General features: G+C 35.6%; 1 protein-coding gene across 1 annotated transcript in view; it reads left to right on the top strand.

The window, feature by feature from the left end:
- The window catches only part of LOC142083560 (sodium channel protein type 1 subunit alpha), a 98,146-nt gene extending 77,203 nt beyond the window's left edge, over window positions 1-20,943 (top strand). Inside the window, exons 23-28 of the mRNA XM_075153109.1 lie at window positions 8,991-9,272; window positions 16,431-16,484; window positions 16,828-16,965; window positions 18,666-18,770; window positions 19,145-19,415; window positions 19,775-20,943. Of these exons, the coding sequence (XP_075009210.1) occupies window positions 8,991-9,272; window positions 16,431-16,484; window positions 16,828-16,965; window positions 18,666-18,770; window positions 19,145-19,415; window positions 19,775-20,943 (2,019 nt within the window). The remainder of the gene's footprint in view (window positions 1-8,990; window positions 9,273-16,430; window positions 16,485-16,827; window positions 16,966-18,665; window positions 18,771-19,144; window positions 19,416-19,774) is intronic.
- The last annotated feature ends 2,706 nt before the right edge of the window (window positions 20,944-23,649 follow it).

Here is a 23,649-nt window from a genome sequence, read left to right as displayed (position 1 = left end):
CGAAAACCTTGTCATAAATCTTGTCATAAATACTCAAATTTTTTCAGTTTTTGCACACGTGAGGTGTCTCTCATGCCAGTTCTAACACTCTGACAAAATGCATTCATATATTTCATGAAACAACATTTTGTGCTTTTTTTCTTCATTTAAATAATGTTCTAGTCTCACTATCATAATTTACTTTTACATACTTTCTATTTGCTACTTTGTAGTGATCCTGAATTAAGGATAAGCATTAGTTTGCTAGAATAAGATTTCAGTTTTATTTTTTCCTTTGCTTCTAACTTTTCTAAACATTTTTCTAGATGTTGTTTAATTCTGGGCTTACATAATCATAGGTCACATGGTAGTTAAGAATAAATTATATGTATGTACATGGCATTAAGGCAAACTGTGTAGCAAAGGTGGCAATATTCTAGTTCTTTTACTATGCCCTTCTTAAATGCAAAATCCATAAGATACCTCTAATTTTGATTGGAGGGTAGAGAAAAGACAAAGCCAGACTATTCTCAGATGTGCACAGCAATACCAAGAGGCAATGGACACAGTTGGGTTATGGGAAATTCTTATTTGATACAAGGGGTTTTGGGGAGGTTTGTGTTTTTTCTTTTTGAGGGTTTTTTTTTGGGGGGGGGGATATTTTATCTTGATTTGTGGTTTTTTTTGTTTGGATTGTTTTTTTTTTTTACAGTGAGGTAAATACTGGAACAGTGGAACATAACTAGTGGATTATAGATCACACATTCATACAAATATGGTGCACCACCCTGATTTCTGTTTGTGGGACAAAGTTACGAGAGTTTCTCACAAGAAGTCCATTAAGATAAAATAGAGAGGAGTAATTAATTGAAAATGAGAAGGTTTGAATAACTTGGATGAATCTATGTTTTTAGATTCACCATAGTTCCTGCCTAGAATCATTATTTGGATCATGTCAAGTAGGTTGCACTTTCTCTCACAGAAATATTTAATTCTCTCCTCTGTTGTCTCTAAAGCCAGTTCATAGCTGATCATCAAGCATATCAGCATGCTTCTTCCCAATGTACCCATTCCAAGATACTCAATGAGAAAATTTGTAGTTTTGAGGTTTCTTGTTAAAGTATGATTGGCAAGTAAAAGAATTCTCCCTCTCTCTCTCTCTCTTCCTCCTCTCTCTTTCTCCCTCCCACATTCTGTCCTCTTCGGTTAGGTTGCATTGTCAGACATGTTTTACTACCTGATATAAATGTTGGAAAAATGTGATAAATTTTCTTTATTATCTTTGAATAAAAGTTCCCATCTACATTACTGCTGTGGGAAGGTACATATACTTTATCCCTTCAACATAAAGGACTTTTAATCCGTATATATCTGTACATGACATCCCTCTCCCATCAAACTCCATGGATACACTCAGACAAGACAGGGTATTCTGTGTGGGAATATTTTTCCTGTACTGCATCATCAGTTATCTTCCTTCATGGGCATCTCCAAACCTCACACTAAGCAACTGCAGCAAAGATCCCAAAGCCTCCACTGAGGATCAGTCTGAATCCTCTGCACGGGGCAGTGTTTGTATTCTGGCTCCTGGCCACAGGTCGGGTACCTCTATTGCCTTTGTGAGAGGAACATTTCCAACTGACGTAACTTCTCCTAATTTAAGCCCATACCCGTTTCCTCCGATCCCACTGACTTTCTGCTGTGTTATGACTTGTAGAAGTGGCTCCTCTAACTTCAGAGAAAGGCAGTTTTCATCATCTGTTTTGTAGTACCAGGGAAAACAGGAAGCCGTTATTACAGCATTTTTGTTATTATTTGGTCAGAACAAAGGGACTGCCCCAACCACTTTTGTCACGCTGAGCTCCCTGCCACCTTACAAACACTCGCAGGTCGCATGCGGGAAGGAACAACAGGAGTGAAGGAGCTGCTTTCACATGGCGTGGCAGAAACAAAATGGTTCCTGCCTTCCAGCAGGGACTGTAAACACACAAACAGAGTGTGTACTACACTACTGGTACAAGATGTTTACATTACATGTATACTATATCTTGAAAACAGTGATTGTTGATAAATTATTTCTCAGTGATTTTTTTTTTTAATTTCTTTTTTTATTTTAGGAAAACAAGTTGCTCCCAAGTGTCGTGTTTACTGAGTAAGAAAATAGTACTTTGAATTTTCAGGCTTTGGGGAATTTTAAAACAGTAAAAATTCAGATTAAATCCCTGTTTTGTCATTCAAGTGCCAGTCCCTTCAACTTTCTAAGTTGTTGATGAAAATGGATGACATAAGGTTTGATTTTTAGATGGTAGATGTTAGGTTTAAAAAGGGAAAAAAAATGTGTTCTTATGTATAAGAACACGTGTATACTTATGTATAAATCATCATATCTGGAGTAAAATATCAGCAGAAATCTTGACTGGATTTTAACGGCTATAGTTCACTGTTTCACGAGTTCAAACCCATCTCCTACCCCGTTAAAAACCTCTGCCGATGAGAAAGAATTAGGCCTATTTTGTTAGAGATTGTTTACACTTTACCTAAGGAGAGCACGTTGCTGATCATGATCTCAGTGCTGTCTGTCACAAAATGCTCTCACGATGAAAATGAACTCAAATAGTTATCATCAGCCGGGCATCTTCCAACTGAATTATTTTAAGGATTTCACAATTTTAATCTGAATTATTTAAATGTTTAAGCTCACCTTCACCTTTGTTAATCTTTGCACAAACCTGAATAGTAGCAAATTTCATCACTGCACTGGTGGATGATCTCATAATTGATGAAAATTGTATTTGCTGAGACTTTTTTCTGTTGATTTTGTTTGTTGATTAAGACTTTATCACCACTGATTACCCTGCAGGTCCACGCATTCCCTCTTTTTACCTGACAAACCAAATGAGAAAATTGAAGGAATTGCACGTTTCTTAAGGTACTTCTCTTCTAGAAATTTAGTGCTGTGTTTTACATCACACTGTATATCTACAAGGTTCCAGGTTATCTTTATGTATACGATTTTAGTAGTGAAATGCCAGAAACTGCCGTCTCATAAACTTGAAGCCATCTATGATCCCCAAAGTGTGAAAAGCTTACTAAGAGATACTCTGCAAGAATTTTCCCATTCTTCATAGATACATTTATGAGATTAATTTCATCCCTGGGGACTGAGGAGCCATTCAAGTATTTTGGGGGGAAGGTACTTTAAAGAATTCCTGGGAACCTTTTGCTCTATTCTACCTACCTTTGCATTTCTAATTACCTTTCAAAAGGGTTTGTCAATAGGTCAATTGACATTTTGGATTTGGTTTTGCTGTGCAATTAGCAAAATCCAGGGGGTTGGGGGATTTGGTATCTTTTTTTATTATTATTTTTAATTCTTTGATGTAGGAGTCTTCCTTCCTATCACATGGACATAAAAGAGCAGAATGGGTGCATATCGCTCTTAAATTTGGCTTACGTAACAAATTTTTTGATTGCATGTCACTTTATGAGACCTGTCTATTTTTGTAAGCACCAGTCTTTGGAAAACACCATTATTTGCATACAGAGAAGTTCCTATTATACATTTCTGACTTGTTTGATAGGAACATGTGGCCATGCTTTGTGATGGGTAAATTAGAAAATGCATAGTATACATATGATAGAGGATCCGGTGACAGTGGAAAAGCTACCAGTTAAAAGTACATGAAGGAGAGCCATACATTGAATTCAAGCTGCTGGACAGCTGATCTCACTGTGTTGGTGCTTGGCCTGTGAAGGTCCAGTGGTATGCTTATGCTGCCCTAATACAAATAAATCAGCTGATGCACTGGTCCTCTCATAGCTCTTGATTCATGAATGCAAAGAGCAAGGGATGATAATTCTCAAGACGGAGATTTGTTCCAATGATTCCTTGCCTTGGACTATCAGATAGTGCTAATCTTTCTGATTCAGGTATGGGCTTTCTTCATGGTCTCCCTCAGATGCTCTTTTGACCCCTGACTGGGAAAGTTATTGTATTCCTTATGTATTTTCCTACCTTGCCTCAACTCCTCCACTTTTAAGAGAGAATATACCTGTCTGTTACCTGATACCCACTACCTGGTCAAGTCAGTGTGGCCAACATCTTCTGGCCTTCCTTGTGTGATGTCCTCAAAGTCCTTCACTATGAGAACATGCTAAACTCAGATCATGTATGTCACTTGAGCCTCCATTCCTGCCCACTAATAGCATACCTACCTGCTCATTCCAGCAATCTTACCTCTGTGGTGGACCAAGAATCTAAACCAATGGCTACTTGCTCACTTCATCTTTCAGTGCAAATGCTCTCTCTGGCAGCTTTCTGTACATCTGGACTTTGGCCAGTTGAGCAGGGGAGATTCATGATCTTATGGCAGATGTTCTTACCTCATACTTGTTCAAGACAAGGCAATACTCATAGCTTACTCTCAAATCCTGCCCAAGGCAGTGTCAGTGTTTCATTTGAATTTTCCTATTTTGCTCTAATGTGGCTTATGCTACATATGCTATTGTCAAACTCCCTCTGCATGCTGCTGTCTTTGAACAACTGGCTCTTCAATCTTTGTACTGCTAAGAGAGAGATGAATGGCTTTTTGTAACAAGCACCATCTGAAGTCTACGACTATATGACTATACAGACAGTCACTTAAAGAGAAAGAAACTATTCATTTTTTTGGACATATGTATTCAAGCCCACAATTTGTTCCTCTTCCTTGGAGTTCCTGAAGGCTTTCTCAGGCTTTCCCAGCTATCAGGGAATTGAGTACAGGAGGAACATGCCTTATGCTTGTTAGGGCCATATAGCATGCACAGAAGATAAGGTTTGATTTAATCCATATAGGTCCTGGTGAAGTAAAAATTATTTGGCTTTCTGTGCTTGTGTATGTGAATCGTACGTGAGAATGTACATGCAGAAAAAAATATGAGGTAACAGTTAAATAACCTCTATAGCCTTTGATGGACTCCTTCAAAGGGCTCTGATATGAAATCTGGCACATCAAATCTTTGGGAAACTTCTCCTGTTTAAGCCTAAAATTATGAAGTTGACAACTTCCAAGGTGAAGCCAAATAAAGTACTTTGTCATTTTAAGTAGGAAGAATGTTCCAGACATAATCCTATAATCTTCCTTTCCATCCCAAAGATGGTAACTTCCTCCTCATTTGCACAAGGGACAGAGTTTGGAACTTCTTCACAGAAGCTACAAAAGTTACGGAAAAAATGGATAAGTACTACTGAAGATGGTTCCTGGTTTGTTTACAGATTGCAGGAGGCCCTGCTCTATCCATTAGTCAGGTCCAATGTAGGAATTCCTGGAAAGCCTGTGGCTGCTGAGGTGCCAGGATCTACTGAAGCTATATTCCTGTGGGAAGTATAATACATTTATATCTCACTGTGTGTTTCAGATATGTGTCCCACAGCTAGGCTGAATCTAGTAAAGCTTCCTTATATTCTACTCATACAGCAGGTACAAGCTGGTATTTTGCACAATCTTCATTCTATACATATGCACAGTATGTAGCAAAACTGATTTTTTTTTTTTCAGTTCCATTTTGCTGTCTTCTTTGGACAGTTGTCCAAAAAAAAGATACAAACAACTGGACTACTAATTTGTATTGACATAATGTCATATCAGCCAGAAGATAAGAGAGATAATTAGCATTGCAGTAATTCTTTTATCTTACATATATATGGAAGAGAAATGTTATGAAAATGTAAACATGAAAAAATTGTGTATATATATGAAATACTGCTTTCTTCTAGAGGAGAAATGGTTTCCCACATTGATTTTTTTTTTCTTGGATGAATATCAGCTGAGATGTAAAATAGTCTAGAGCCCATTTGTCTTTGTAGGTGTCAGGTGTTGCTTCTCACTTGCACTTACTGCTATTCCACCTACCTGAAGCTATAGGAAGGTGAACAAGCAGAATCAGCTTGGGCTTTTGCAGCTTGCTCACTGGAGTCAGCCTGACCAACAACATCCCAGCCTTGAGGAAATGCATAGGTAATTTAAACAAACAAACAAACAAGTCTGCAAACATCTTTTTTCCAATTTGTTGGCATTATATTCTGTATCAAGGAAAACCAGAAAACAGGCCCAAAAGAACAGCCCCTTTTAAAATAAAAAATACATTTAGAATCACATACATCTGATCTAGATTTGAAGAACGAGCAAAAATAAGAGCTGTAGTTGCCAACATTCTTTTAACCTGCTACAGACTCTTTTCGACAAGATTGACAATTTTTATTTGCTAAATTTTTAACTCATTAAGAAATGCTAATTGATCTCTTTTCTGAATTCAGTTCACTTCTCAATTGGTTCTCACTTTTTTCTGACAATTTGCTGTAACTTATGTGCATAGGTGTTGTGTGTGTATATATGGGTGCTATCTTGGATATATATTATGTAAGCTAATGTCCTGGTTATCCTGATATACCTCAGCTATTCCCAAAGCAAATACCAAAAAAGTAAACGGAAAAAACACTGATAAAGCAATTGCCTCTAACTGTATATGTTAAAGAAATTAAAGACTTCTTCCTAAGGTGGACTTTACAGTCAGCCAAGCATCTGACCAGCATGTAAAAATGCAGTTTTACATCATAAATATGACAGGGCAAAGGCTCAACACTGGTGGGGGAAAAAAAAAATCAAAAATCAAACAAAAACAAAACACAAACAGAAAACAACTTCTAAAAGTTTTAATTTTCTTTTCTTCTTTTCTTAAAAAACCTTCCAGGGGGACTGGATAGCTCAAGGGGTTGGTAATAGGATACAGAGCCTTTCATCTCTAGGTCACCAGTTCGCATCCAGGCCAGGTCAGTAGTGACCAAAAATTGTTACCATTTGATGGGTTTTCAGTGACCTATATGAAATAAGTTGTTGGAACCATTGTCGGAACAGTTGCTGGAAGCTGTTCACTTCTCAGTCAAGAAGATGTGGCTGATCTTTTGGCAGTTTCATTAGCGAGACTGCATTACCTGTTCATCTAAAGATGCGAGACACATTGATGGCATTTTGTAGAAATCTTTCTTTCTACAACTATTATCAATTCATAATATAATATCAATTGTTGTAACAATTACTGTAGCTGTTAGAATTCTGCTGCCTGTTCTGGATCTGTGCTGTGGTCCCATGGATCTCAGGGTTGTTAAAAATGTAGCTGCTACAGGCACTCAATTCATACAAAACCATTCTTCATGTGAGCACAGGTAACCTTGATTTATTTAAGTTGCAGGACTAAATCCCCATCTTTCTTTCTTGACAGCTTTGTTTTCAGGTTTTTCATCAAGATTAAACAGAGGAATTCAATCACTATAACACATCCAGAACATTTTTATGGGTGAAGAAAAAAAAAAAAGGAAAAAGATAAGACAAGTACTAGCTGGCCTAGAATTTGAAAGCAGCAATAGCATAATACAGTGTCATAGATCAGGTCAGACTTGGAGTAAATTCCAGAATCATTGCATTCCTAATTTTTATGCTGTTCTTGGTTCCATCAAGCTAAGTAGCAACAGACTTCTTCTCCCTACAGGATAGTAAAAAAAAATTTCCCTCACTCCTTTGAAAATGGTTTCTTATGTTCAGAATATTACTGGGACCTTGTAAGCCTTTTAAAACATTTTTTAAATGGCTAGCTTATGCATACATTACCTAGATAATTCACATTTTCTATAACAGAAACCTCAAGAAGCAAGCATGCTTCCTTTAAAGTTATCACCAAAAATAGCAGCTGCCAAGAAAAGCTAAATTTTAAAAAATTCATGGTTTTATAAAAGATAGGGATAATTCTCAGTTACAGAAAGGTCCCGTTTCTACTGTCTGGCAATGGAGGAGGCCCTTAAAATGAGAAGAAAGTGTGCCCCGAAAATAACATTTCTACCTAAGATCTCTAAACAGGTCCCAATTCCTGGCCATAACATTTGGGAGGAGGAGGGTGCTGAGTGACCAGTAACACAACCACAATACTTCGCTTCCAAAGGCCTTCAAGAGGCTGTGAAATACAGGTAGTAAGATTGAGTAGCTCTGAGCTTGCTCAGAATTATGTTGGTAGTGGGGAAGATCCCTCTATGTTGCAGAAAGCAGGGAACAAAGATGGACTAAGACACCTTAATATTGGATACTTAAGGAGAAATGATTGCTCGGCTATTAGCCAAACAAATATCACAAAAGTTTTGATAGCTCTGACAGACACATGTGATTAATTACTGTATATATCAGAAAAATACACTGTTTATCTACATAAGTAATTATTGACATCTTGCCTGCAAGGGGCTGAGAAGGCAACTGGCCAAAAGTAATTTAAAATGCAAAATCAAAATCCCTAAATATGTCCTTGATATATGTCCTTCTTTAGATACATGAAGGGTATTACTGACTTAAACTCAATACATAAAACAGTAAGACTGGAGCTTGAAATAAATTATGTTGATTCAAGTAGACACATATTGCAAAACTGTCTTGCTTTTCTATACAAAGAAATTAATCTTTGTTATAATCTTGCATGGAACAATAAGACAATAAAGATATGTATTTAATTCCTGCATAATCCTTTTAATGTAGAGCTTAGTTTCTAGATTCATGGCATTTGTGTTTTCAGCTTAAATTTCAAAGCTATGTTGATCAAATCTACAGGTTGCCATATTTCTTTAAACATTTTTAAGCTATAATTTGATGCATTTTTAAAATTTTATTATGTCTGTATTTATATTTAACACGTTTGTCTTTTTCATATAGAACACATCAGTGTCAGGATTCATCTTACTACCACCAGGTCTTCTCTTTTGTTTTTCTTTTGATTATTTTAATTTTCTCACTTATTTTCCTTTCATTACATGTTCTAATGTTACGTATTTAAAAGAACAGTGCAATGCTACAGTTATTAATGTACTGCTTTAACATTTATAGTATTAGTTTCTGAACAAGCATTTATTAAGCATTGGTAAAACAGTATACAAACCTTTATTGCTCTAAATATTCTTACACTCTTTTCTTTTTTCCCCTGTATTTGTGTACTAGGTGGTTGTGAATGCCCTTTTAGGAGCAATTCCATCCATCATGAACGTGCTTCTCGTTTGTCTTATATTCTGGCTAATTTTCAGCATCATGGGAGTAAATCTGTTTGCTGGGAAGTTCTACTACTGTGTTAACACCACAACTGATGAAAGGTTTGAAGTCGACCAAATCAACAATTTTAGTCAGTGCGAGGAACTCATAAAAAACAATCAAAGTGCCCGATGGAAAAACGTGAAAGTAAACTTTGATAATGTAGGATTTGGGTATCTTTCTTTACTTCAAGTAGTAAGTGATCACTCTTTATATACCTCTTACTGTTTATATGTCATAGTGAAAAGCAATTCTAGCAACAAAGTCAGAAAACATATTTACCTGATGATTTTTATCTGTGACTTAGTAATACTGCTGCACTGATAATGGATTACTCTTTTCATAGTAAGCAGCAAGTAGAGCCTACTAAGGTGAATAAGGAATTTTTAGGACATCTGACAGAACAAATGCTATTCTTCCTATTTATTGCTCCCTTAGTCCTCCAGCCCCTTCTAACTTTAAAAGTTTCTAGAAGTACCTAGGAATGTATTCAAACTTTAAAAGTTTCTAGAAGTACCTAGGAATGTATTCAGCTATCTGAATACTTTAAGTTTTACTGTTGCTGAAAAACAAAAATCTGCATTGATGTGATTAAGTCACAGAGAAGAATTCCAGGTAGGAAATCCCATCTCAGTGCTGTGGCTGCCACCAGTGCAGACTTATGTGATCTAAGAAGCAATTTCTCATTCGGAAGAGAAATAGGAAAAGAAAAATATCATTAGATACTATAATCTATGAAATATTTTCCCTGTTATTTCTGTGCATAAGCACCTAGGGGAGTTTAGCAAAAACTGAGGGAAGAAAAGAAGGAAGAAAATATATGCAGAAAGGTTATGCCTTCCCTATGAAAAATTGTGCCCTCACAACACTAACTATCTTTGTATTTTGGAGTAGCTAACAATCTGACCCAACTTTAATCAAGAAAATGCTGGACTCTAACCGATGTTGTGTGCGTTCAGCAACCTCTATGTTTTTTTGAGGTTACTGTCTAATTCTGCAGAATCTTAGTTTTCATTTTTACAGTTTTTAAATAACTTTCTAGTTTTTATGTTGGCATAAGAAATCTCAATAACACAAATCATTAACATGATGCAGTAGTACTGACATGGCCCTGCAGAGGGTCTAAAACAATAGTTCTGAGCATTGTGAACTGCCTCTCCCAGCTAATATAGCATCTCGCCTGTGTGACTGATAACTCTGACAATTTAAATTTCACTATGATTAATTATTTACTTTACTGTCACATCAGGAAAGACCAGAGAGGGACCAGCAGTATTAAAGAAATAAACTACTGAATACAATTTGATTTTGATAATAAAATTGTATTGTAATAGAAAGACTTTAAATATTTCTTTTCTCTGTCTTATTTTTGAAATCCACTGGCCTAGAATTCCCCCTTTCGGGACCGGGCAGAATGCTTTATTACACATATTCAGGAGAAACAAAACTCCTTCCAAGTGGTTTACAACTCCTCTTCCAGTAGTAACCTAGTCTATTCTGTGACAGGGATAATACCAGGTACATTTTTTCCTGGTTTTGTGGCCACAATCACTACCCCTTAGCTACTTGCAGTCATACATATTTCAGTATCCCGGCTGTGCATGCCTCATTCCATCTTCTCTTCATTGAAAAGCAACAAATATTTCTTACACAAACACTTAGATTCTTAAATTATTGGATTGTTCTGGGAGGAAAATTGGGAGAAATTTGCCAATGGTTTCCACGCTTCCAAAGGAAAAATTAATCTAGACCTACTACGGAGGGACCTAGCTCTCACGGGAGCACAAGCCAGTTGTTTTTGCAGTATCTACAATATAGAGATTTTGCACCAATAACAAAGACTTGCCTAATGGATGGATTTTTTTTTGTGTGAGTAGAATGTCAGTGACAACACCACTTATTTTTTCTGTATTACTAAAATGCTTGTAAAAGCATGAAGAGATTTTTTGTTTGACATACCAGGAAAAAAATGGGGCACCTCTGTCATTCCACAAAACAGACACTTGGCCCTGCATCTTTTAGGGTGTGGTAAGTAAGCCACTTTGGTAAGTGATTTTGCAGTTATGGAATGATAGAAGTCCTAGGGCAGTGAAAGCAAAATATCAGCTTGATTTTCAGCTAATGCTTTAAAATTTGCAGATTCTATGGTTTTTTCACCTTCAAGAACACAAAAAAGGCCACAATTCATAAATGTTTGAGATTCTTACATCACTTTCTCAATCAAAGAAGATATTTATAAGGTGATAATTTGATATATAAAGTACTTTTGATGAGAATCTAGAACAGGATTCTAAAGCCATCGTGTTCAGAAGAAACATGAGAAGTCAATAGGTATGTCATAACCCTAGATTTCCCTACCTTTCCTAATCAGCTTGTAGTAACAGTAAAGATGAGTAAATACTAAAAATTAATTAGAGGTATCCATTACTATGTCAGAAACAAAGATAAAGCTATTGAAACTTGAGTAATTGGCCAAAAATAAGGTATTAAGCCTGAAAAATTGGAATAAAAAATCATGGTTGCAAGTGGATATGATTTCTGTGCACCCAATGTGACCATTAATGGCCTTTTTTTAACATCTTAATGATTAGTTGAAAAGTCTACTGAAGTTATTTAGCTCTCCACCTTAACAACCTCAGGCACAGACTTTTGTTTAGAGAAAATAACCCTATAGAGGCCAATGTCATTCTTCTAATGACAAACTCAGTGATAAGTATCAATGCATGAATTACAGATACAAGGTCCCTTTTTCAGGAAGCTGGAAACTAACTACAGAAAGCTGCCTCTTACAATCCAGTATTATTTCTATTCTCCATTCTACCCTCTGACTCATGCCCTTTGAGCCAGTCAAAGAAGAATATTGTAAATCTTTTCTAAACTGTAAAGCTTTTCTGGATTATAGGTAATACAACATTAATCTTCATTTTCTGCATCACTAAGGTTTTCTATCTGGAGTAAATACTACTGGAAGTAGTAGCATTTTCATGCCAAAAAAAATCCAAATGAAAAGAAGCCAAAAGAACTCCAGACCCTGGCACTGAGGACCTTATTATTTTGGGAAAGACATAAATAAATCCCGTGAACAATTTTTGTTTTGAATCATGAAAAGCCTTTTCTGATAGTATACGGGTCTGTTCATCACAGAAAAAACCCCTCTTTTTTAAGAGTAATACAGAAAAGAAACATAGATATTTCACACAGAAATACTCAAAAGAAGTGGGATAATGTCAGAAAGAAACATTCTAGGCTCAAAAATAGATTGGAAATGTGTGGCAGTGGATTTTGAAGCAAAAAGAACTCTCTGAGAAGCTCTTTCTTGAGTTTCCTTGGTGGTGATGGGGAATGAATTTCTGGAATGAGGGACCTAAGAAAAGAACATAAACTAATTTTTGGTTTGCATATTGTATTTTTTTTCTTTTGGGGGAGGTGGAAAATCTTTAGTATTTGATAGCAATGTTATAAAAATACAGGCTAACAATATGTGCCATTGATATAACCAAGTTTTACAGACTTTGCTTATCAGAGACTATTTTCCAAAATTCTTGCATAATTTGAAGTTGGAGTGTAAATATTCGTGCCATCGGTCATATAAGTACACACTCTCTCTATAAGAATTTTTTTCTTCTATGATCCAGCGTACCTCATGTTGGTCTATGTAGATCTGGAAACTCTTTTTTTTTTAATTTCTTGGGCTGAACTTGTTTGAGTATTCCTCTGTCCCCAAAGAAAAGCATCAAAGCAGAGGCAGATCTGCTGGAGAAATTCCTTTCACAATTTGCATGGATCACTGAGTGAAGAGGAAGAGGTTGATGTACACAAAGAGATGTGGCATCTGCCCTGATAATTTTATGGCCTTATGCCTTTTTAACTTGAACCTAGTGTTTGGATTCTTTGGTAAGTAAATCTCCCAGAGGCCTGCTTTTATCCTGCTGGTAAACGTATATCCTGCTTACCAGGATAAAATGTGGCAAACCAGTGGGTCTCAAAGCACAATGTTATATTATTCTGCTGTTACTAATAAGAAAACACATCTTGTTAAGTGTAGGGTAAAAAAATCAGAAGCTGAATTCTATAAGATTAGGACAGCTATCTATAAGATTAGGGCTATAAGATTAGGACAGCTTCAAAGTTCCAGCAGATTAGTATTTTAAAAGCAAGATGCTATTGTATGTCCAAAAGGGAATGTGAATCTTCCTGGTGGTTATTTCTGGTAAGGAAATGGAGTGGTGAAATTCCAGCATTACTTATAACTTCATTAGAAATTATTCATCAGGGAAAAAAGTCTACGCAGTTTTAACAATAGTAAAGTAGATTGGGGGATTTTTGCTTTGTTGTTTTTTCTAACTACCTTTGAATCTGCATTTGAATATATGTCTTTCAAATTTCCTTGGGGAAAAAAACATTTGGAACAGATGCTGATTTCAGTGACACTGCTGTAATCTTTGAAATCAATTAATTATTCCTGATTTAGTGTCAATGAGAATATACAATATATATTTATATTTGAATATACAAAAAGGAAACTAAGAATTTGATCTTAGTCATATTTCTGTGTTATTTTCTATTCAGTATACACAAATGCCCAAATAATACCTTATTTCTGTTAAAGAAAATGCGATGTAGATAAATTTAAGCCTAACATAAGCAGGCCTAAGCTTCTACTGAATGCAACAGAAATAACACTCCTTCACTAAATTTGATGCCTTGAACTGAACCTCCAGTTCCATTACTTGCTATTGTTCAGGCAACATATTTCAAAATTACAAGTTCTCCTACTGAACTGACTCTTCTGCTTTGGGAATTAAGAATCCATTTTCTCACAACTAAGTTCTCAACTAGTGTAAATGATTTTGCATAATGATGATTATATTCACTGATTCCTATTGATTTTCTGGAGGGATTTAGAATAAAACAAATAATATGATGAGGGACCAAATTTTACTATTAAATTTACTTAATTTTATTTAGGTTTTGGGATTGGATTTTTCTTCATTTCTTCAATAATGGTAATATCTTATAGTTTTGTGAAACTCATTGTGGAAAATACACATTTTACTTTAGATATTTTGAACTTCAGGATAGTAATATGTTATATTTATATTTTTCCACCCCCACACTCTTTTCAAGTTGCCTTTTTAATAATAAGTATACAACAGCTCGGTTCTTCAGATCTTTTTCCTAGCGCTAGCTGACAGGTACTGTCTGTTTATGATGGAGTACTTTACTCATGATGGTGAAGCTTAATATTTTAAAATTAGTCATTTTTTTTCCATTCACTCTACTTAGTCTAGGCTACACCAATAAATTTACGAAAAACAGTAATTCCACTTTGCCTGGAGGACAATATGCAAGGATCATCATGTGTCTGAATCTGAGGCAACAGCACACACTTTGCAGAAGAGCCACTCCATCATTTACATCATCTTTCTGATGAAAAGTATGTGCATTATTTGCATTTTGTGTTTCAAGTTGAAGTGCTGATTTCAACCTAAGTTATGACATTCCAAAAAATGCAAATAATGTACCAAGACAGAAAAAAAAGTAGCACCGTAAGACCTTGTAAGACCTCAGCTGAAATACTGAGTCCAATTTTGGTTACTATTTCAAGAGATGAACTAGTGGAAGAGAGCTCAGAGGAAAATAATGAGAATGATCAGAGTTCTGGGAAACAAGATCTACATGGAAAGATTGAAGGAACAGTGATCACAGCCTAAAGAAGAAAGGCAGCAACGATCAGTTTGCAAATAAGTAAGAGGTGCTGCACAAAGGATGATTAGTACTCTGTTCTCCAGATATGTAATAATTATGACAAGTGACAGTCTTAAATGGCAACAGAAGAATTTAGATATCAGGAAACAATAAAGGCAAGTGCCGGAATAGATATTTTTTATGAGGTTGTGGAGTGTCCATCATTAAAAGTCTTTGAGAACACATTAAAGATATATAGGAATTACATAAATAAAACTCATTCTACCTCTCCTAATTCCTTGCAGTCCAAATATTCCACAAGGACTTTAAATTCTTCAGCTGAGACTTCTACTTGTTTCAGATTTATTGTTGATTTATTGGTCCTCTGATATTACACTTTGGTTTCACCATCATACTGTAAGTTGCCTGAACTTCATATTTTCTGTGTTGGCCCTAAGATGTGAAAGTTGTTGCATGCTGGATTTGCATCTCAGGATAATCATGCTCTTTTTAGTATTCCACTGTTTCAAAAGTGTGAGGGTCCTCTTTTCCTTCAAGAAAATAATTCCTTCTCATTTTAAGTTCAATTCAGGATGATGCCAGCTGCTGCATAAGCAAAGCCTTTCTGAAACCTCCACTAGAAATGAAACCTCAAGATGATGGAGATGCAGCAATAACCATGGATGAAGAGTGTTCCATTCCCAACCTGTTTTTGTGACGGTCTCTATGGCAAGGAATATGAAGGAACCAATGATCTGCAGGCTTGTTTAGCAAAATTATAATACGGATTAAATGACAGAGAACAATCTCACTTCTTTGTTTTATTCTGGGCACAACTGGATTAAACCCCAAGTGATTTCTACTTGGAGATGTTGCCTAGTCAAAAGAGAACTAATTGCTACAACAGAGAAAATCACTTTCTGTTTTGAACACTCACATGAAGCAATCTCCACCTCACTGTCAAATATAAAAATTTACAGATTTTAGGCAGAGGAAATAGCTATAGAAGTTCACTAAATGCAACTAAATGGTGCCACCTATGAGGCATATTAAATCTTCAATGCACATAAAACATATCCTCTTCTTACCAGTTCATCTCAGAACATATCTGAGGGATCTAGCCTTCGTAAAACACAGTACAATATATTTAAAGTGAAAATAGAATTGCTAAATCAGGTAAAGTCTTTCAAAGTAGAGAAAAATCAAAATTCTGATTGATAGGAGAATACCTTTTCTGAGCTGATCAAATTTTTGGTTCCCTTTGGTTGCCACCTTTCTGACTGATTTGAGAGGGAGGAACTACACATCAGTCTTCATTGGTGGCAACTCAGTTACATAAGGCTATGTCTTAGTTGTACATAGCCTTTGCAGTTGATATGATTTGATGAACGTTTAGTCCCCTAAAATGATACTGCATTCTATTATTTGTGATAATTAATTAGAAATAAGTTAATTACGCTTACTGCTTAAAATGTTCATATAGAGACAAAATAGGGAGATACACAGCAGTGTAATCAATGAGCAGCTGTGAAGAAAGCCAAGAGACAAAATTATCTAAAAATCTCATGTTATGCTAATTATTCCTGGTGCTGTACTCAGTTGCTGGAAATAATTATATGAATTGTCTTCAAGCTCTATGCTTAAACGGGTGTGTACTGTTTACAGGCTACATTTAAAGGCTGGATGGATATTATGTATGCAGCTATTGACTCAAGAAATGTAAGTACTGCAAATATTTTAAACTATCTTTTTTTCTTGAGGTCTGTCTATCAACAAGTGTGCATTTGTCTATCTTCCAAAAGCAATTAATATCCATAAATACAATGAAACAAAATTAAATTAATAAATATGAGATTCAGCTGTAACAAATTGTAGAAAACTGAATGCAAACTGGCAGATGCTGTCAGTAATAGATGGAATGGACAAAATACATTGATATAAGTGACAGGAGTATTGTCCAAACACAAAATATTAAGGACATTTTGTCCAAGGTTACCGCTTGTTCACTTGAAATTTTCACAGGAAATCTTAGGAATGATTTTTTTTTTTTTTTTTCCCTTAGGTATTAGAGCAACCGAAGTATGAAGACAACCTGTACATGTATTTGTATTTTGTCATCTTTATCATTTTTGGGTCTTTTTTCACCCTGAACCTGTTCATTGGTGTCATTATTGATAACTTCAATCAGCAAAAAAAGAAGATAAGTATTGTTTCATTTCTATTCTAAATATATGCTAAAATACTGCATTTTTGCAGGTGCATGATATATGGAATGTACATCCAACGGTTGTTCAAAATTGAAAAAGCTGAAGTACATCATTAGGATATAAAATCTTATCAAGATGTAGTATGCATTAATGTCGTAAGGTTTTACATTGTAGTGAATGGGACAGACCCTTCTGTTTTCAATGTCCAGTTTAGTTCTTCCTCAAGTCGTCTGCTTTTCCATGCCTAAACTTCATGAAACCTCCTTGGATGATCAAACCCCTGATTTAGGCCTCTACATTAAAGCACTCATAATTTCTTGATTTTTTTCTTCTTGATTTGTAGTGATTCTATCAGCACAAAAAAATAGCCACCTGGTTATGAAAAATAAAGCATTATTTCATCACATTACAGATTCTGTTTTAATGATCACAAGTATTCAAGATCTATTTTGTGGCACTGAACGATCTGAAACTATACAGAACAGGAGTGGTTTGTAACTGTCTCAGGGCCTTTTTTTATTGTTCATAGTGCAGATGTAGATAATCTCACTGGTATAAATGGTCTGAGTATCAGATGCTTATCTTTAAAATTATTTTCTGTAAATAGATAAGGTAACGAAAGCAAAAGGACAAAAGCAGCTATAAATTAGTAGTTTAATTTTACCTTACTGGACTTCATCACTTTCTGTGGGTTTATGTTGCTAATGAGAGATGCTAAGTAAGATTTTTGGAAGCTGTACATGCTAGAGGCCTAGAGGTATATGGTTAGGGAGCCTGTCCAGTGTATGGTGCATGCATTCCCATGTCTTCAAGCTTCCCAAACACTCATCCACAAAAGGGCTGCATCCAGTCCTATGTGTTCATAGACATTCCTGGAATTAGATGTCTACAAGTATCTTTTATCCAGGAAAAATTTACTTCAAGAGGTATGTGGAGTCTGATGGGTTTTCATTCAAGCTGTCTCTGCAAGAAAGTTACTATGGGCAGTGGATTTGGGTTAGGTTGCCATGAAAGACCCATAATTCTCTCTTTATCTTCACTGTCAGACTCCAAAGGCCAGTTCTGGCTTTTGCTAATCATAACTTCATTGAACGTGGAAGCTAATCAAGATAAAAAGCTTAAAAGAGAGCATTTTGCTTTTAACAGTATCAAGAGTGCTTCAATCTTCAGCTCAGTTTCTCCAAAGTCTGATAATCCATCTTCTCAAAAACCTTGAACACTTTGAGTCCCAATGCTAACGTTGTGATTGCTAAACTAGAGATTCCTAAAGCATTAAAACATTCATGTACTGAAAACTTAACTTTGTCTGCTTCCTTTGTTTCACTAAAATTGCAGTTCAGAAATGACAGTACTGAGCAGTCCAGACTATTTGAGCTTATCTCAGATGCTGTTTACTGTATCTCTTCCTATAAAAGAAAAGAGGTACTGAAAAGGATTTCTTAGAGTTCAAGGAAAATAACTGTAGAAAAATGCTGCATTACTGTTTTTTGTGAGATGCAGTACTGGATGTCCAGACAACTTTTGGACTAAATGTTTAGATTGCAGATAGCTGCATTTGATAGCTAAGAAATTTTTCCCAATTCAGTCGTCTTGTTTTTCATGAAATAAATAAACAAGTCACATTTATCTTTAAGAGTTTTTTCAATACTGCATATAAATGTGATTATAACCAGTTTTGATTTCATGTTTTTACTTTGGAGGTCAAGACATATTTATGACAGAAGAGCAGAAGAAATACTACAATGCAATGAAAAAGCTGGGATCCAAAAAACCACAAAAACCTATACCAAGACCAGGGGTAAAATTATTTGTATATATGAGACCAATAGCTATTTACAAACAGCTCAGTTTTTATTGATAGATAGAGAGCAGAAACATGCCCATGTGAAAATTATTATTAACTAGTGTATCAGTCAGCAAAAATGGAAAATGAAAACATGGTAAAAAAATTATTTTTCCCTTGCAAACATTTTATGTATGAATATACAAACAAAGCAGGCTGAACTAAGCTGTTGTATTCACTTTCATTAAGATCACTAGTTACATTTTTATTGAAGTCTCATAGGCCTTTCTGCATGTATTTTTCTACTTTCTTCTAACAGGAAAAGAAAAACAATTACAGTTTGTATTGAATGTTTCTTTTTTTCTTTTCTTTTTTTCTTTTCTCCTCAGAACAAATTCCAAGGCATGGTCTTTGATTTTGTGACACAGCAAGTATTTGACATCAGCATCATGATTCTTATTTGTCTTAACATGGTTACCATGATGGTAGAAACTGACGACCAGAGTAAAGAAATGGAAAATATTTTATACTGGATAAACCTGGTGTTCATTGTCCTTTTCACTGGAGAATGTGTCCTGAAATTAATTTCACTTCGCCATTACTATTTCACTATAGGCTGGAACATTTTTGATTTTGTAGTTGTCATTCTCTCAATAGTAGGTAAGTCTTGTTTATTAAACTAAAAAGAGAGTAAAATGAATATAAGGTGAACTTTTACTCAAATAGAGCTATATGGTTGGCTTTTGACATTGCAAGGTTTACAACTAAGTCATGTAACTTTTCATTTTATCTAATAATTTACCTAATCCAACCATCAAAACTGTTATAATCATTCAACATATATTGCACCTGCAAATATACAAGTATAACTGGTAAAACAGAAATTATGCAAGTGGAATCTACAGAATATCTTTAATTGCTACATAGAACCACCAATTTAAAAAATATTTTTCTAAATTTCTACAATGATATGGAGATTAAGTGGTAATGTATCTTGGTTTTATTTTTTTCTGTTTTAGGTATGTTTTTAGCTGAGATGATTGAAAAGTATTTTGTGTCCCCCACACTATTCAGAGTCATCCGACTTGCCAGAATAGGTCGAATCCTGCGTCTCATTAAAGGCGCTAAGGGAATCCGCACTCTGCTTTTTGCTTTGATGATGTCTCTTCCTGCCTTGTTCAACATTGGTCTGCTCCTGTTCCTGGTCATGTTTATCTATGCAATATTTGGCATGTCCAACTTTGCCTATGTTAAGAGGGAAGCTGGTATAGATGACATGTTCAACTTTGAAACGTTTGGCAACAGCATGATCTGCCTATTTCAAATTACCACATCTGCTGGCTGGGATGGTTTGCTAGCCCCAATTCTTAACAGCAGGGAGCCAGACTGTGACCCTAACAAAGCTCATCCGGGGAGCTCCGTTAAAGGTGACTGCGGCAACCCTTCTGTTGGGATTTTCTTCTTTGTCAGCTACATTATCATATCATTTCTGGTAGTGGTGAACATGTACATTGCTGTGATTTTGGAGAACTTCGGTGTTGCCACTGAAGAAAGCGCTGAACCCTTGAGTGAGGATGACTTTGAGATGTTCTATGAAGTCTGGGAGAAGTTTGATCCCGATGCAACACAATTCATGGAATTTGAGAAATTGTCTGATTTTGCAGCAGCACTTGAGCCTCCTCTTCATCTACCCAAACCAAACAAAGTCCAGCTTATTGCAATGGATCTGCCCATGGTAAGCGGTGACAGAATTCACTGCCTTGACATCTTGTTTGCTTTCACAAAGCGTGTTTTGGGGGAAAGTGGGGAGATGGACGCCCTCAGAATACAGATGGAAGATCGGTTTATGGCATCCAATCCTTCAAAAGCTTCCTACGAACCAATTACAACCACATTAAAAAGAAAACAGGAGGAAGTATCTGCTGTCATCATTCAACGGGCTTATAGACGTCACCTTTTAAAACGAACAGTAAAACAAGCTTCCTTTATCTATAACAAAAACAAGACCGAAGGAGGGGCTGGTCAGGGTATGAAAGATGAAATCCTTATTGATAAGTTAAATGAAAATTCATTTACAGAGAAAACCGATATAACAGCATCAACAGCAGTTTGTCCACCTTCTTATGATCGTGTAACAAGGCCAGTCAAAGAAAAGCATGAAAAGGAAGATAAAGATGTTCAGAAATAAAAGCAAATAGCAAGCAAAATCATCTATGTGCAAAATAGTTCATAGCCTGTAAGGATCATGCGTTTGTGTCAACAGGACTCCTGCTGGAGGTCTATGCCAAACTGACAATTTTTACAAATATACTGTACATTAAAGGTCAGTGCCTATTAAAAGACAGTGACCCCTCGTCAGCGACTGTGACTGTGATATGGGGAAACAACTTTGACAGGAGGTTACTGTTCTCACTACCAGCTGACACTGCTGAAGAGGAGAGAAAAAATGGCTACTCAGACTGTAGGGACCAGTTAAAGGGGTGCAAACCAAGTATTTGTGTGTTTAGCATAAAACAATACAGTAACTGTATCCACTGTTTGCATTTCAACTGCCACATATGTCATATTTTTACAAAATCTGTATTGGTTAATTCATCTTATTTTTATTCATATGTTGTTTATTATATGTGACTATTTTTGTAAACGGGGCTTCTGTTGGGGAAGGGAATGAAGTACACCTTTACAGGTATGAGGGCCAGGTGTTCTACTATACAACTAATATACACACAGAAATGATTTGCATGAAGGCATGCTGCACTTATAGATCATGCATGAAAATAACATTAAGTCACAAAGAACAACAGATTTTTTTAGCGCAGTGTTTCTGGAAAGGAATAACAGATTTTGAGGTGCTTAATTAATGTATTCATGTTGTATCACATCCAAACAAGTCTTGGTATGCCTGTAAAGTCCTCTATAACTCACAAGAACAGTAGAGACGGATTATTTTTTGCACAGACCATTAAGTTTTGGAAAGTGCGAACTTCCTTCTAGGTCTGGAGTCACAGATTTTGTCTTTGTCAAATGTCTTTCTGCATACAAATACTAAATTAATCTGCCTCAGCCCTCCAAATTGATCAAAAAGAGCCCTTTATAAAGTTGTTCTGCTTTATCCTGCAGTATTGTTTAGCCATCTTCAGCTCTCAGTAAGGTTGATGTTGTTGTACATGTTAATGAAAAGCCCTCTGCTATGTAAATAGTAATTTTTAACCTGTGGTGCATGTTTGAGCAAACAGATAATGACCTAAGCACATTTATTGCATCAAATATGTACCACAATAAGTGTAGTGTGCAAGCGTTCAACAGGTAAAATTACGTATTAACTACCATTATAGATAGTTTGGATGCTATCAATGCATGTTTATATTGCCTATGCTGCTGTTCCTTTGACCATCTGGGATTCTTAAATATGGGAAGCCATACATCAGAGCTAAAGGAAATAAACTACTCAACAAGACCTCATTCCTCCATACCATTAAGCAATATTTTGCAGGTATTTTGGAGCTTACTTGTTTTACGTTTTTGAATTTTCAGTGGAAAGCGTATAGTGTATATCCAAACTGTACAGACATGTTGAAAACTACTAAACCTGTTGAAAATAATATTAGAATTTTATAAGCAAATATAAATACTGTAAAAATCATTTTAGTTTATTTTTCAGCATTATGTACATAAAACAAGAACTGAATTTTATCTTCAGGTTGATGTCACATCTTTTTTTTACTTTCTGTCCATAGCACTTTTTCACCGAAGAACTCCAGAGAACAAGATATAACTAAGAGAATGGATAGCTGTAGGTTCTTATTTTTTACAGTATTTGCAAACATGTTAATACTTTCTGCAAAATAAGTTCATAATTTGCTTCTAAAAATGTAAGATTTTTTGCAGTTGGGAAATGGTGTAAAGTTTAAATTGAATGTCTAAGCAGTGCCTGCATCATAAGTTTTCAGAGACAACCTTTCTTTCACAGAATCCTTAATGTTTTCTCATATTTACTCACAGATTTTTTTTTATTCATGCTGCACTAGAACAGTTCTAAATGTTATCTTGGGTCCACAATACTTTTTCACAAAGAGGAAGTAGCAAAATTGTATAATCCAACACATCAGGACATTTTATGTTTCTTACACAGGAAAATTAAATATAGATTACTTTTATTAAAATTATTGACTAATACTGTATTAGTGAACTGCATGCAGGAAAATGCTACTATTACCCTAACTGATGCTAAAGAACATTATTAATGAGCCGAAATAATAAAGATTACATTTTTTATTGTATGTTCCTTTTGTCTTTATTATCTGACATTGATATAAAAAAGGTATGCTTTCAAAACCACAGAATGAGAGGATACTGAAAACCTTTATAGCCAGCTAAACTGTTCTTCCACGTAAGCAAATCCTTGGGACTTGCTTGTTAGTCACCAACTAGGAATTTCTAATTCAATGCATGTTAGACACTGAGCATTATGATTCTGCATGTATCAATAGTACTGCCCTAAGTAACTTCATGAGTTTATGCAGCAGCTCTGCGCAGGGGGTACTCAACCATCAAATACCAGAGCTGTCCTGAGTGCGTCCCAGGAGGCTCAGAACATTTACAGGAATGAGAACCGAGCATTCATGAGTTTACAAAGAGAAAGTGAGGATTGAAAATAGTACTAGATACATAACATTCCCCAACTTGGATTATGAGAACCAGTTTATTCTTGCCAGCTACTATTCACAAATAGGCTACAGAACATCTCGTATTCAAAGTGAATTTCTGAAAAAGGTGAATCGGCATCAGAGTGAATAACCATTGGTCTCTTCCTCAGGAATTTTTAAGAATCTCTCTGGAAGCACTTAGATTCCTAGAAGTTATCATTTGTCGATACTGATATGGAAAAATGCAA

Source organism: Calonectris borealis, chromosome 6 (genome assembly GCF_964195595.1).
Source record: "Calonectris borealis chromosome 6, bCalBor7.hap1.2, whole genome shotgun sequence".
NCBI classification, from domain to species: Eukaryota; Metazoa; Chordata; class Aves; order Procellariiformes; family Procellariidae; genus Calonectris; species Calonectris borealis.
The sequence above is the reverse complement of the archived record's forward strand: the minus strand, read 5'-3'. Positions and strand labels throughout refer to the sequence as shown.